At 37.4% G+C, this 12,834-nt stretch overlaps 2 protein-coding genes across 4 annotated transcripts in view; one reads left to right on the top strand and one right to left on the bottom strand.

The window, feature by feature from the left end:
- Positions 1 to 12,834, bottom strand: part of LOC307173266 (interleukin-17 receptor C) — a gene marked incomplete at its 5' end in the record, with an annotated part of 390,000 nt that overhangs the window by 273,902 nt on the left and 103,264 nt on the right. The gene's annotated exons all lie outside the window — the stretch shown is intronic.
- On the top strand, positions 1,550 to 10,255 carry mbd4 (methyl-CpG binding domain protein 4). Of its 3 annotated transcripts, none has more exons than XM_079897813.1 (7): positions 1,550 to 1,887; positions 3,014 to 3,402; positions 5,134 to 5,193; positions 6,357 to 6,491; positions 8,884 to 9,033; positions 9,682 to 9,785; positions 10,004 to 10,255. In XM_079897813.1, the coding sequence occupies exons 1-7, from the start codon at positions 1,787 to 1,789 to the stop codon at positions 10,076 to 10,078; spliced, it is 1,014 nt and encodes a 337-aa protein (XP_079753939.1). In that variant the 5' UTR covers positions 1,550 to 1,786; the 3' UTR covers positions 10,079 to 10,255. The 3 variants fall into 3 exon arrangements, with proteins under 3 accessions (XP_079753939.1, XP_079753938.1, XP_079753940.1); XM_079897812.1 differs by having other exon boundaries at positions 1,564 to 1,887; positions 6,342 to 6,491; XM_079897814.1 differs by lacking the exon at positions 6,357 to 6,491 and having other exon boundaries at positions 1,564 to 1,887.

The raw sequence follows: 12,834 nt of genomic DNA on the forward strand, positions 1-12,834 counted from the left end.
CAAGTTGTTTCAAACCGGTACGATTTTCTTTCTTCTGATGAACACAAAAGAAGATGTTTTGAAGAATGTCTGTAACCAAAAAGTTGGTTTATATAAAATGAAATTTACATATCCTACCTTGATAGAGAGTTTATATCCCGTGACACGCAGGTGATAGTGTTCAAGTGACGGGTGACCTTTCCTTTTCAAATGAGAAAGGAGGGATTAATAAATACAAATAAAAACAAAAGAACTGAAACAGAGAACCTCTGAGAACAAAACTGAGCACAACGAAAAAACATGGATCTGACCTGACAAATGAACACAGCAAACACTATAAACACTTTAAACACTTTAAACACTATAAACACTTTAAACACTTTAAACACTATAAACGCAGGGCTAAAGAGACGAGAAAAACAATCACAGACTAACCGAGGGAAGCAGGAACAGATCAGGAGCTCTCAAGACATTTCCAAACAAGATTTAGACAAACAAGCAGAAAACAGCCAAACCTCCACATGGGTTTATTTATCAGTAAATAGGGTGAATACTGGTAAAGTGGGACACTTTCTGATAATGTACATTCTGCATCATTTTTTATTATGATCCACATTTAGCCCCTCATTATGAGACTATTCTATACAGCCTAAGAGCTTTACTATACAGAATAAGAAAGAAAGAAACACTGAACACAGGATGGATGGCTCTTGCTCAAACACACATTTTTCCAGACGCTACTGTCAAACTGGGACACTTCAAACACATTAATGTAGGCCCAATGAATTAAATACACAATAACAATACAAACAACAATAATAGTAAACATCACTTTTTTAAGGAGGGGTGCAGGTACAGCAGATTTCTTTGTTGAAATATCTAGTTAACTAAATGTATGAGGGACATACAGTATAAAAAGGGAACCCCCATTGAATGCCTGTCCCAGTTTAACAATGTGCTGTTGGGCAAACTGGGACAGTGTCAAAATCACATAAAAAAACAAAACAAAACAAAATGATTATGTGATATTTAAAAAATCTGATTCACCATTAGCTACTTCCTATAACAAAATATATTAAAATTACAAAATATCCATGAGCTTTTTTATTTTTACAATCTTAACATTATTCACCTCAGAATGCTATGCCATTTTACTTTACAATCACAGTTCACTGTGTTGAATATGGTGTGCCACACCCCCGGAAGTGATGTCATAGCCAAATAACCTATATTTTTTATCACATACTTGCTTATGATAAGCTCAGTATTGATTTTTCGTAATGGAAGCATAAAACATGTAAAGATAGAAATTATTAACCTTAACTGTCCCACTTTATCAGTTCACCCTAGGCTACACTGGTTCTAGGAAATTGATTACTGTGTGGAAGAGCACACTAAATATGCTATATGCCTCATGGTTAGCACACTTTTAAGCAAAGACTTTCTAGTGAACATAAAATGTATAACGTGAACTTATCGAGATGTGTATACTTGACAAGAAAGAAACTTTAAAACTGGCGTTATTATCCTCCGAAGCACTAGGTGTCGAAAGATGTATATCCAAAACTCTGTCTCTGGGCTTCCGTAGCAACACCAGTGTTTACACTAAAATGTGAATCCTTTAGGTTAATCTGAAATTGTTCGTCTTTATGTTGTTCGGTTTATCCCGCGGTCACGGGAGTCTAACGGGCTAATGTGAATCAGTTCACCGATCTCGAGAGAATCATGTGTTCTGAACACGGACGACGCGCCACAGCGTCATCTTAACCGAAGTATTTACTGTTTGTTTCGCATTGTGTGCTTGGGAATGTCGATATCTGAGATGCAGAAAGCCTCGGGCTGGAGGAGAGAGATGAGAGAGAGACAGAGTGGTAAAACAGCGGGGAAAGTCGATGTCTACATCATCAGGTGTGTGTTTGTTGTCATGCGAGAAACGAAGCTTTTCAAAGATTCGAATCAGTTGATTCACTGTTTCGAAGTGTTCGAACGCTGGTGACGCTTGCTGTCCAAAGTTGTAAATTCAACAAAAACTCAGGCCAAACATGCATAAAAACAGCTTTTTCAAACCTATTGCAAAAAGTATAATATATCAAACGCAATAAACTAATCTAATAACAGTTAACATTAAGTGTCTGTATAATGTGTTCTTTTATCAATTTCCAGGGCTTTGTTCTATCTATGGATTGCTCAGCTAAACAGGCCAGATTATTAACTACTGTCTTTCCTTTTAATTATACTAATGTCTCATTTAAACGTCTACAAATGTATAAAATTGATCAGAGATCAGGTAAACCCATGGACACGTGTTCAATGATTCGCCGCTGAGAAGCGAGTGACGCGCTCTGGAAAACTGATTCGAAACAAAAGATTCGTAAAGGTTCCGAAGCTTGTCTGTCGAGAGACTCTCGAGCTTTATCAGGGGGCTTCAAACCAAACAGGGCTAAAAATAAATAAGTGCTATTAAAATAAAAAGCGATTTATCAATAACAAAATATTTATGTAAAAACATAATAAATAAATACATCTGACATTACGATAGTGAGTTGAAAAAAATGTAATAGAAACTAAATATTTTCCAAATAATATTTTTATAATAGTTTTCACTGGATAAATTCAATTGGGTCTTTTGCATATAAATATGTAGCTGCCTTTAAAATTTCTGTCTAATGAGGATGATCACATTTGCCCTCTAAAAGATTGAAAAGCCCAGTTCTACATGATCAGTGTCTCTTTCACAATCTGATTATTTAAAGGTGCAGTAAGCGATTTCTGAGAAACGCTGTTGATATTTGAAATCGACACTCAAACGAACACACCCCTCCCTTCATTGCTCCGCCCCCTGTTGCTGATTGGCTGCAAGAGTGTTGTGGTCTCAGTCTGATTGGTCTGAGGCACTTTAGGTGTTTCAACAGCGTTTCATTGAAACGTAGTTTGAGCTGTTTATTAAGCCTTATTTATTTGCGTTGACATAGCATATTTTTTTTGACATTGTGTGTGAATGTACACTGTGATTGTGAATCAGATGCTCTCTCAGTCCTCAGGGCAAGATCTTCCGATCCAAGACTCAGCTGCACAGATTCCTGCTCTCACAAACAAACACAGAGCTGAAGATCAGCGACTTCGACTTCTCAGTGTCTGAAACTCGACAAACGAGAAGGACACTGAAAGAGGGATCCAGCGCTGGAGTGACGGCAGATGAAGACGTGGACGAGTGTCGAGACGAGGAGGGAGAGAGCGGAGAGCAGATCGGCCTGGAAGATGAACGAGTGAATCGATTGAGTCCAACTCTAGATGAACATTCGGACAGTTCTGCTCCAGAGAGCCAAGAACTCGATCGGTTAGAGGCGACAGGAGGAGTGGAGGAGGAAAACAAGAGCCTGAAACACACAGACTGTGTGTCGCCCTCTAGAAACACTGAGAACAGTGAGTTTTTCCTTATGAATATGAACCCAGAATACCACACATTTATCCTTCATCCTTCCCTCGCACTTTGGAACACATCTTTCCCTCACGGGTCAAAATGACCCGAAGCCCTAAAATTATAGGGGAGCGCGGGGCACAACCTAACGCGGGGTTAGTTGTAACACGCTTGTTTTAAATACTTCCGCACATGCTTGGATGACGAAACTTTGTTTATTTACTAGTTGCCATATCAACACTATATAGAAAAGAAAAAAAATCCGCCAAAATTATTTTATTTTTGGAAGATATCCATAGACATTTATTAAACCATAGCAAAAGTAAATTTCTTACTTAAGTTAATTTTTCATCTCTATTTTTTGTGTTTATTTAAAATAAGACAAATCTGATATTATTTTAATCTCCAAGATGTTATTTAACAGTTGAGATAGTTATTTAATGCTTCGCTAACTAGCAGAAGACACTAGCCGGGTTTAAATCCCAGTTGTGCAGGCGGGGGCATGTTGTCACACTGCATTACAATGTGCCCCTATTAGAAATATGCTATTATATTCCATACTTTTATTAATTTTATTGAGAAAACGTGAGAAAAAGGTGAATAAAGACTGAGAGTCAATGTTCAGAAATTACTAATTATTTATTTGTTTTGAACTATGTTGTATAGCTGTGTTTTCATGTGTTCGTAGTCAAAACTCAAAAATGAGTTTATATTTAATTATTAAAAATTGCCATTATTTTATATGAAAACGTTTTTTAATTGTATTTTATTTAGAAAATATTTTAGTTTGTTTTGTATATTTTTTTTATTAGATCAGATAACATTTTAAGCTGTCATATGTTATGTTACAATGTGCCCCACACATGTTACAATGTACCCCACCTATGAGGCATGTTGTCACATTTCACTTCCATTCTTTCGGGGTATATCAAGAAAAAAGTATATACTGTATTAATAAAACAAAAACACATAATTGTAGTAGACATGTGGGAAATTAATGTGGGAAAAAATAAATACTCTGAACCATAAGTAGATTTACACAAACTGAGAAAGTCAAAAAGCGTTAGGTTGTGCCCCGCTCTCCCCTACTACATTTTTTTGTCCAGGAAACTTATTTTATTTACTTTTGATAATATTTTTTCTATTTTGAATGCAATTTTTTTGGGAGATTTTTTTGTTATTTTTTATTTTATTTACCTTTAAATTACTAGATTTGATCAAAAATAAATAAATAAATAGTAATTTAAGCACATTCCTCACTTTCTTTCAATTTAAATGAAAAAATAACTCCCAATTTCATGCATAACCCTTTTAATTCAGCTCAAAATATCTTACATTGGGAGTCTTTGCCGACCTCTTGTGGAAAAATAATAATATAAGATAATATAATAATACAAGATGATATTTCATGACTCTAGATGGCCTTATAGCTCTATATGGAGCAAAAAAAAAAAGCATTTTTAGTTAGAATTTTGAGCATTTTTAGGTTTTTCTATGTGAACTGAAGCATTCCTCACATTCCATTCATTCCTAAGGGGGTCAAATTGACCCGTGATGGAAGGATTTGTTACTTTTTTCAATTTCAACCACAAAACTCCTCGAATCCATTAAACTTTCTTTTTTGTGTTTTTCGCAGTTCAAGTGCGACAAAAGTCCTTTTTTTATTACCAGAGGGAAGGATGTAATCATGTAAAAACATGGTCATTTTTAATAGTTCTGTAATCATGTTCTTTTAGGGTTGAAGTTATTTGCAGAGAAGCGGAAAACCAGTCCGTACTTCAGTAGAAGGAATAATGGTAGGTTTTTATTGAGTGATACTGTGACCGAACCAAAGCATGACGTTATGAAAGCTGTGGGTTCCCAGACAGCAACATAGTGTCGGCCCAGATCCGGCCCACATCTGGTACATGTGGATTCAGCGCGTACCGAATGTGGGCCGGATCTGGGCCGACACTATGTTGCTGTTTGGGTTAGTAGTGGCCAGAAGTGCTGTCCGGCCTAGGAAAACTGACATATAGAATAAAATGAGGCAATAATAATTGGTTAAAGTAAAGTATCAAAAGCTTGTAATCATATGGTTTTATTGAACAACACTGTTCAAATACATAATGCAATATACATAATATAAGCATATTAATATCGGCCAAACGACATTTAATTCAAATGTCCACTTAATCTTTAATATTTGGTAATATATAAATAAATATCTTTAATATTTAATATTTGTCCACCTCTGTATGATAGATTTACTGTTATGTCTTGAAGAAGAACACGTGGACGTCAGAACATGCAAACTCAGAGCGAGCGTTCAAACTTCTACTTTGAAATAACAGTTTGCATATTTAGAAACATACTGATGTATTCTCGAGTGTTGGCTGGGTTTATAAATGATTAATGTAATAAATCTGGTGAAATGGCGCATGTTTTGTTCCCAGATGAACGTTATAAGCAACACAAACTCCCAGCATATGCAGAGATGGAGTTTGAGATGCTCCATGTGTGTAAATGATAACCGTGCTACACTTCGCTGTGAAACACCAAGCGCATCAGACTTCATGCGCACGCCATTGAATCCCAATCAAACAGTTTTAGCATTTACTGTGAACGGAGCCGCTCTGAGACGCTGGAAGAAACACGTAACCTGCATGTAAATAAGCGCATATATTTATACACCCCATAGCTGTCATACAAAGAAATTATGAACACATGCAATAATCTGAGATAACAACCGGCTAGATGTACATTATCTATCTATCTATCTATCTATCTATCTCTCTCTCTCTCTCTCTGTCTCTCTCTATCTCAATATCTCTCTCTCTCTCTCTCTCTCTCTCTCTCTCAGTGCATCGACTCAAAATCACACTACGTAACCGTAAAAAATCTCTTCTAATTGATTTGAACACAAATTGTTGCTGGACACTTATTGAATCATGATGAGTTATAGATATTTCTCTGTCAGCTCTGAGCCGGCCGAAACGCAAAGCCTTGAGGAAATGGACTCCGCCGCGCTCGCCCTTCGACCTGGTGCAGGAGACGCTGTTTCACAACCCCTGGAAGCTCCTGGTGGCCTCCATCTTCCTCAACAAGACCAGCGGTACGTTAACACATTCAGAACATCTGTGTTTATCCCTGATGTTCCCCTTCAGTCGGTCACTCTGACGTCACGTCGGTCACCAATGAATAGGAATCTCGCTAGAGAGGTCAATGTACCTCGAGTGTAACTAAACGAGCCAGTGCACAATGGCATGCGATAATAGCATCAGCTGCGCTGCATCACGGCACACGCATATAATGAGCAGCAGGTGCAGCATCATCTTCGAAGAAGATGATGAATAGAAAGTTCAAAAGAACAAAATTGACCTGAAATAGAAAGCTTAATCAATACTTTTATTCATGAAGCATGAATTAAATTGATCAAAAGTGACAGAAAAGACATTTATAATGTTACAAAAGATTATATTTAAAAAAAAATGCTGTTCTTTTGAACTTTCTATTCATCAAAGAATCCTGAGAAAACATTGTACACAACTGTCTTCAACATTGATAATAATCATAACTGTTTCTTGATCATCATATTAGAGTGATTTCTGAAGGATCATGTGACACTGAAGACTGGAGTAATGAAGCTGAAAATTCAGCTTTGATCACAGGAATAAATTACACTTTACTGTATATTCACATAGAAAATAGTTATTTTAATAATGTTTAACAATATTACTGTTCCATAACTTTTAAACGGCAGTGTACATTTATGCATTTGACAGCTTTTAACTGGAATTTGATCAATTCATGTTTCCCTGGGAATCGAACCCATGATCTCGGTGTTACAAGTAGGGGTGTGACGATAACCGCATCATCGCAATATCGCGTTGATGAGATGCCTACCGCGGTGTGAGGTCATCACCGCACGTTTTTTTTTGTTTTTGTTTTTTTTTGTTTTTTTTGCTGAAAGTTACAGGAGTGCATATGGTGTGTGATATGAACTATAAACACATTAATATTTTGCTTATAATTTACTGTATTCTGCGAGTCCCATGTTCAAGGGCTTCTGGAGAAAAAAAAACGCTTCCTGTGCAAGGGAGGGAGTCGAGGGACAGTCCGTTAAACATAGCCTATGGGGGATTTATTTTTTTGTGTGTGTCTGATTATTATTAATTAACTGCTAGGTTTTGTGATGTTTACAGATAATGTTCAATTAAATACAAACAAACACAGGAATAAAAGACAAGCATAACGTAAACAGTTGGAGTTAGATTTTAATTGCAATAGCGATCTCTCTTATATGGTATAGGAAATAACAGTTGGCCGGTGAATTTGGACAAGGCGCACAAAAGTATCCGTCTCGTGAGGAAATACCACTAACCAATAACTAGACCACATCTTAGAAAAATTAACCGTCCTGTGGCGTTTGCAGGACTTAAGTGCAGCACACCTACCTTAGGTCGGCGACACACTGGCTGCGTGGCGTGTCCGTTTTTATTTCGGTTCCCATGTTAACAGGTTAGAGCTTGAGAGCGTGAGACGCGCTTCTCAGTTGCGGCACGAGCCGCGCTGAAAACGCGTGCATGCCAGAAATAGAACCAACGCCTATTTTTCACGCGACACGCAAGCCTGTTGGAAGCGTTTCCTGGCAAAATACAATAGAAAAAGATGTTTGTATGTCATTTTGACATGAATACATATTAATAAATTACATTTTGATGTTTGAAAGTTAAGGTTTTGACATAAATGTAGATATAAATGTAATTAAAAAAATATTATCGATTTTCAAATATTGCACGGTGCACCTGTCAATACAGAACGAAATATTCTGTAGCCTATTTTGCCGTCAATACTGCCGAGTGCCGACGCTGTCTTTGCTGCTATATATTTATGTTTAACATTAAGTAGCCTAGGCCTTCCACAACTCTCTCCCCATATGTCGAATATATATCACCAATGAGGTGTATATCAGCAGCAGCGCTGTTTCTGGTGTGCAAAGACATAGAAAAAGACACGCAACTGACACGCAACAGAAACGCCACACTAACACCACACAGCCAGTGTGTCGCCGGCCTTAAGACTACCTAATTAATAGTTAATTATTAATATTTACAACTTAATATAAATGTTAATTTGTTTATTTTTTTAATAAAGAATACTGCTTTATGATTATTCATTTCCATTGTCATTTACAAGCTACATGCGGTCTTGATCGCGTCTGCAGTGTGTGATGCGGCCGCGGGTGATTTTTTTTGTGTGTGTGTGTGTGGGGGGGGGGGGATGTCGGTTAACCGCCAAACCGCGATATTTGTTGCTTCTTCACCGCGGTAAGAAAAAATCCCATACCGTCACAGCCCTAGTTACAAGCACTGACACCAAACTGTTCTGAAATCAGTAATATTGTGTGTTTCTGCCGATATCGAGGCAGAGCGTTCATGAGGGTTTGAACCAGCCGGTGGACGTGCATGTGATGGTCATGTGATGGTCATGTGTTCCTCTTCCAGGTAAGATGGCAATCCCGATGCTGTGGGAGTTTTTCCAGCGCTACCCGAGCGCAGACGTGACCCGAGCGAGCGACTGGAGGCCCGTGTCCCGTTTACTGAAGCCGCTGGGTCTCAGTACGATCCGCGCCAAAACACTCGTGCGCTTCTCTGGTGCGGAGCTCAGTTGATCACATAAACACATAAACATGGGTAGTTTCATTCAGCCTGAAGACTAGGGCTTTTTCATGTAGGGATTTATATCAGTCACTATATATATTCAGAATAAATGTCTTATAACCTTCTTGTATTTTTAATGCAAAACAAAGTTATGGAAGCTTTTCTGCCACAGAGTAAAAAAATGTCACAATACTGACTTTGTTTCTTGCAATTGTGAGAAAAAAGCCAAAATTGTAATCGTAATTCCAAGAAATAGTCAAAATTGTGAGATTAAACATCATTATGAGTTATAAACTTGGAATTGCGAGAAATAAATACAGATTTGCAATAATATAAACTCAAAATTGCAAGTAAAAAAAAAACTTACAAGAAAAGTCAGAATTGTGAGATAAAATGTTGCCTTTACCTTTTTTATGTTGTCATTATTTAAAAAACAATTGTTAGAAATAAGTCAGAATTGCAAGAAAAAAGTTAGATTTGTGAGTTATAAACTCAAAGTAAAAGTCAGAATTGTGAGATTAATAAATCGCAGTTACATTCTTTGCTTATTTCCTTCCATAAATATAAAATGAAGTGTATTGTGTTGTGTTGTTTGGCACAGCGGTCGTCTCATGATTGTGTGACGTTTCTCCCGTTTGACAGACGAGTATCTGAGTAAATCCTGGCGATATCCCATCGAGCTCCACGGCATCGGGAAATACGGCAATGACTCGTACCGAATCTTCTGTGTGGAGGAGTGGAGAGAGGTAAACACTGCTTTTTTATTTATTATTATATATATTTTTATATTAAATGAAGAAAAGAAACGAAAAAAAAGCATTAACAACAAGTATCGTCATTGTCATAACAACAATACTCCTGAGTCCTTCAGTCTTCAGTCCAGATTAAGTTAGCTGTAGGACATCATCACACGAGCGATGTGCCACGGCTGACGAGTGTGTGTGTGTGTGTGTGTGTCCTGCAGGTGACGCCAGACGACCATAAGCTCAACGAGTATCACGCCTGGCTGTGGAGAAACCAGGAGCGCTTCGGAATCTGATTTTACTCATTTTAACAAACCGTCATATCTGCAGAAGTGACTCAGAGATCAGATGCACTGGTGTGTTGATGTGCTTTTACCTCCTGAAGACATGAGCTGTTTTAAGAGTTTCATCATGTTTGTTCATCAGTTTGAGGCAAAGATGTGTAAAAATAAAGGAGCTTTTTATCTTTTGTACATGCTTTGGATTTAATGAAGCCAGTGTGAAATGGTCTCCAGAACCCAGTTCACTTTTGTAATATATTTCTTCCTGATAGAGACTACAGTGTAGTTGATGATCATCCACAGGGAGCTGACTGGATGCTGAAATGTGGAGGAAGGGTGTTCAGTTAAAAGTGTTGCCAACTATTTTCAATGGAAAGTTGCTAAAGTCAGCTTGAAAAGTCTCGCCATATGACATCATGCTGAATTAGCATATTTGCGACATCACCTCATACAGCCAAAACAAAATGTATTCAGACTCCTTCAACATTTCTCACATTATCATAGTTTATTCGCTGTAGTTTAGAGAATGGTAATAAAATATGAGCAGAACTCAGTTGATATTTGACTGGTTTTGTCCGTCCTTCTGTTAGACTGTCTCACACATGAATGATGTTGAATATCTGTCAGCTGTTAAATTTAACTACACTATTACATAATACCAGTTTAGCTCAACCAATCACCAAGCAATGCTTCATTGTGTTCAGTCTGTGTGTGAAAAGAGCATTAGCAATTAAAGACAACACACTTCAGCAAAACATGATCAGCTCAAAGTGTCCCAATCATTTTTGGTTCCAAATGTTTATAGATTTTACTGGTCGTCACTATGAAGAATTTTTGTGTATAATGTCACAGTTTACTTTATTCTGCTCTCCTCACTTACAGAAATGAACTATAGTGTCCTGATCACACTAGTGAAAAAATATCAAAAATGATATCTGGTGTCTGAATAGTGTTTGCTTTGACTGTACACTTCTGCCTAATGGCAGTTTACATCAGTTTTCTCTTTTAATCCAAGCACACATACTGTATTTTAATATAATATACAGCCAAATGTCCTGGAAAGCTGATCTCATTTACACATTACAGTCCAAAAAGTCTAAATACAGCGACAGTTGCTTAATTGGCAACAATGTTACAGTGTAAAAGAAGCTTATTTCATTTTGATAAACGATCTGTGCAATAATGTGTGATGATGAAGCGTTCGCAAATCTTAAAAGAAGAGATGTGAAACTTTTCCTGTTGCTTGGAGTTCATATTTGCAAATATTGTGTGTATAAAAGATTGTTTTTTTCAAGTAGTTTCTATTGTTGAGTCCTGTCACCAGTTAAAAAAAATGAGTAAAGCCAGTCAATTAATTTGGTTTTTAATGAAATCAGTGTCCTCCACCCTAACAACAGATTTACTAAAACATAATTCACATTAAGGCTGGCAGAATTCCCCCCCCGCAGTCTCAGCTGTCAATCATTATAGGGCATATTCACACTGGAAGAAAATAAATATGACAAACAAGATAAATAGAAGCTGTGATGAAATATTTAAAGCATGCACACACACACACACACACACACACACACTGATCAATGCATTGACTCGTCTGTCCTGAGACTGAAGACATGACTGGAAGGCCACGTGTGCTGAACACACTGAAGGTGAAGAACTCAATCACATTCATTACTGCTCTTTCTCATTGCATATTTAATACAGGGTTCCCACGGCAACATAAAACCTGGAACATTATTTTCCAGCTATCCTCAAGGAATCTTCCAGGTTTAGACATTTCTATAACGCCTGTACATTTCCTTGCTGTGCTTAAACTGCAGCATTTTAAGCACTCGTGTGAACAGGAAAACTGGCAAGCCACAATGACTTCTTGTTTGCGATTGTTCAATAAATTTGCTGAACCAGTTTAAATTAGTCATTTAAAAATCCTTATCTAGTGATCATGAACATTTATTGATCAAAGAATGTGGGAACCCTGCTGAAATGAATCAAATGATTTGCCATAAAACACACTACTTTCACACACACACACTCCTCACTGGAGATCAGACACGCTGCACATCTTCTGTGACAGTGTTGCATTCATGCGTTTGGGAATGTTGCTTCTACTCATCATCTCCTCTGAAACCTCATGTTTTACGCATTGGGGCAATTATTATAAATGAATACCGTATTCATGTAGAAATGGGATGTAAATAACATGTAAATAAGGAATAGTTCATCCTAAATTAAAAACGTCCTGATTATTGACCCACCCCTGGGCCATCCAAGATATGTATGATGTTCTTTCCTCAGCCGAAGAGAAATGAAGGTTCAGGATGTTTCTCCATCTAATGCAAGTGAACGGCGCTCAACGTAGAACATTTTTGACGGTCCAAAATTAATGTTTAGGCAGCCTCAAACCATTGGTCATTTTTCAGGAAAAAATGTTATACTTTTTGACTACATATGCTCATCTTCGTCCAGCTCTGTGAAGCACGTCCACGAGACGGAGGAGTTCACGAGCTCATGCGTGTTGGCAAGGTCACGCGTGACTAGGGTTGGGTATCGTTTCAGTTTTAACAATTCCGCTTCTTATTGATTCCTAATTTCGATTCCAATAAGGAAATAAAACCTTAAGTGAGATGATATTCACATTTAGTCTTATTGCAAAACATTTAATTGTATCTGAATATCATGAACAAACATCAACAGGTTAAAGAACACTTACACAAGGAGCGTTTGCCTGTGGTTTGAAAACACCATAGAAAAACAACTAGCCTGACTAATAT

Source organism: Squalius cephalus, assembly GCF_949319135.1.
Source record: "Squalius cephalus genome assembly, chromosome: 16".
NCBI lineage: Eukaryota > Metazoa > Chordata > Actinopteri > Cypriniformes > Leuciscidae > Squalius > Squalius cephalus.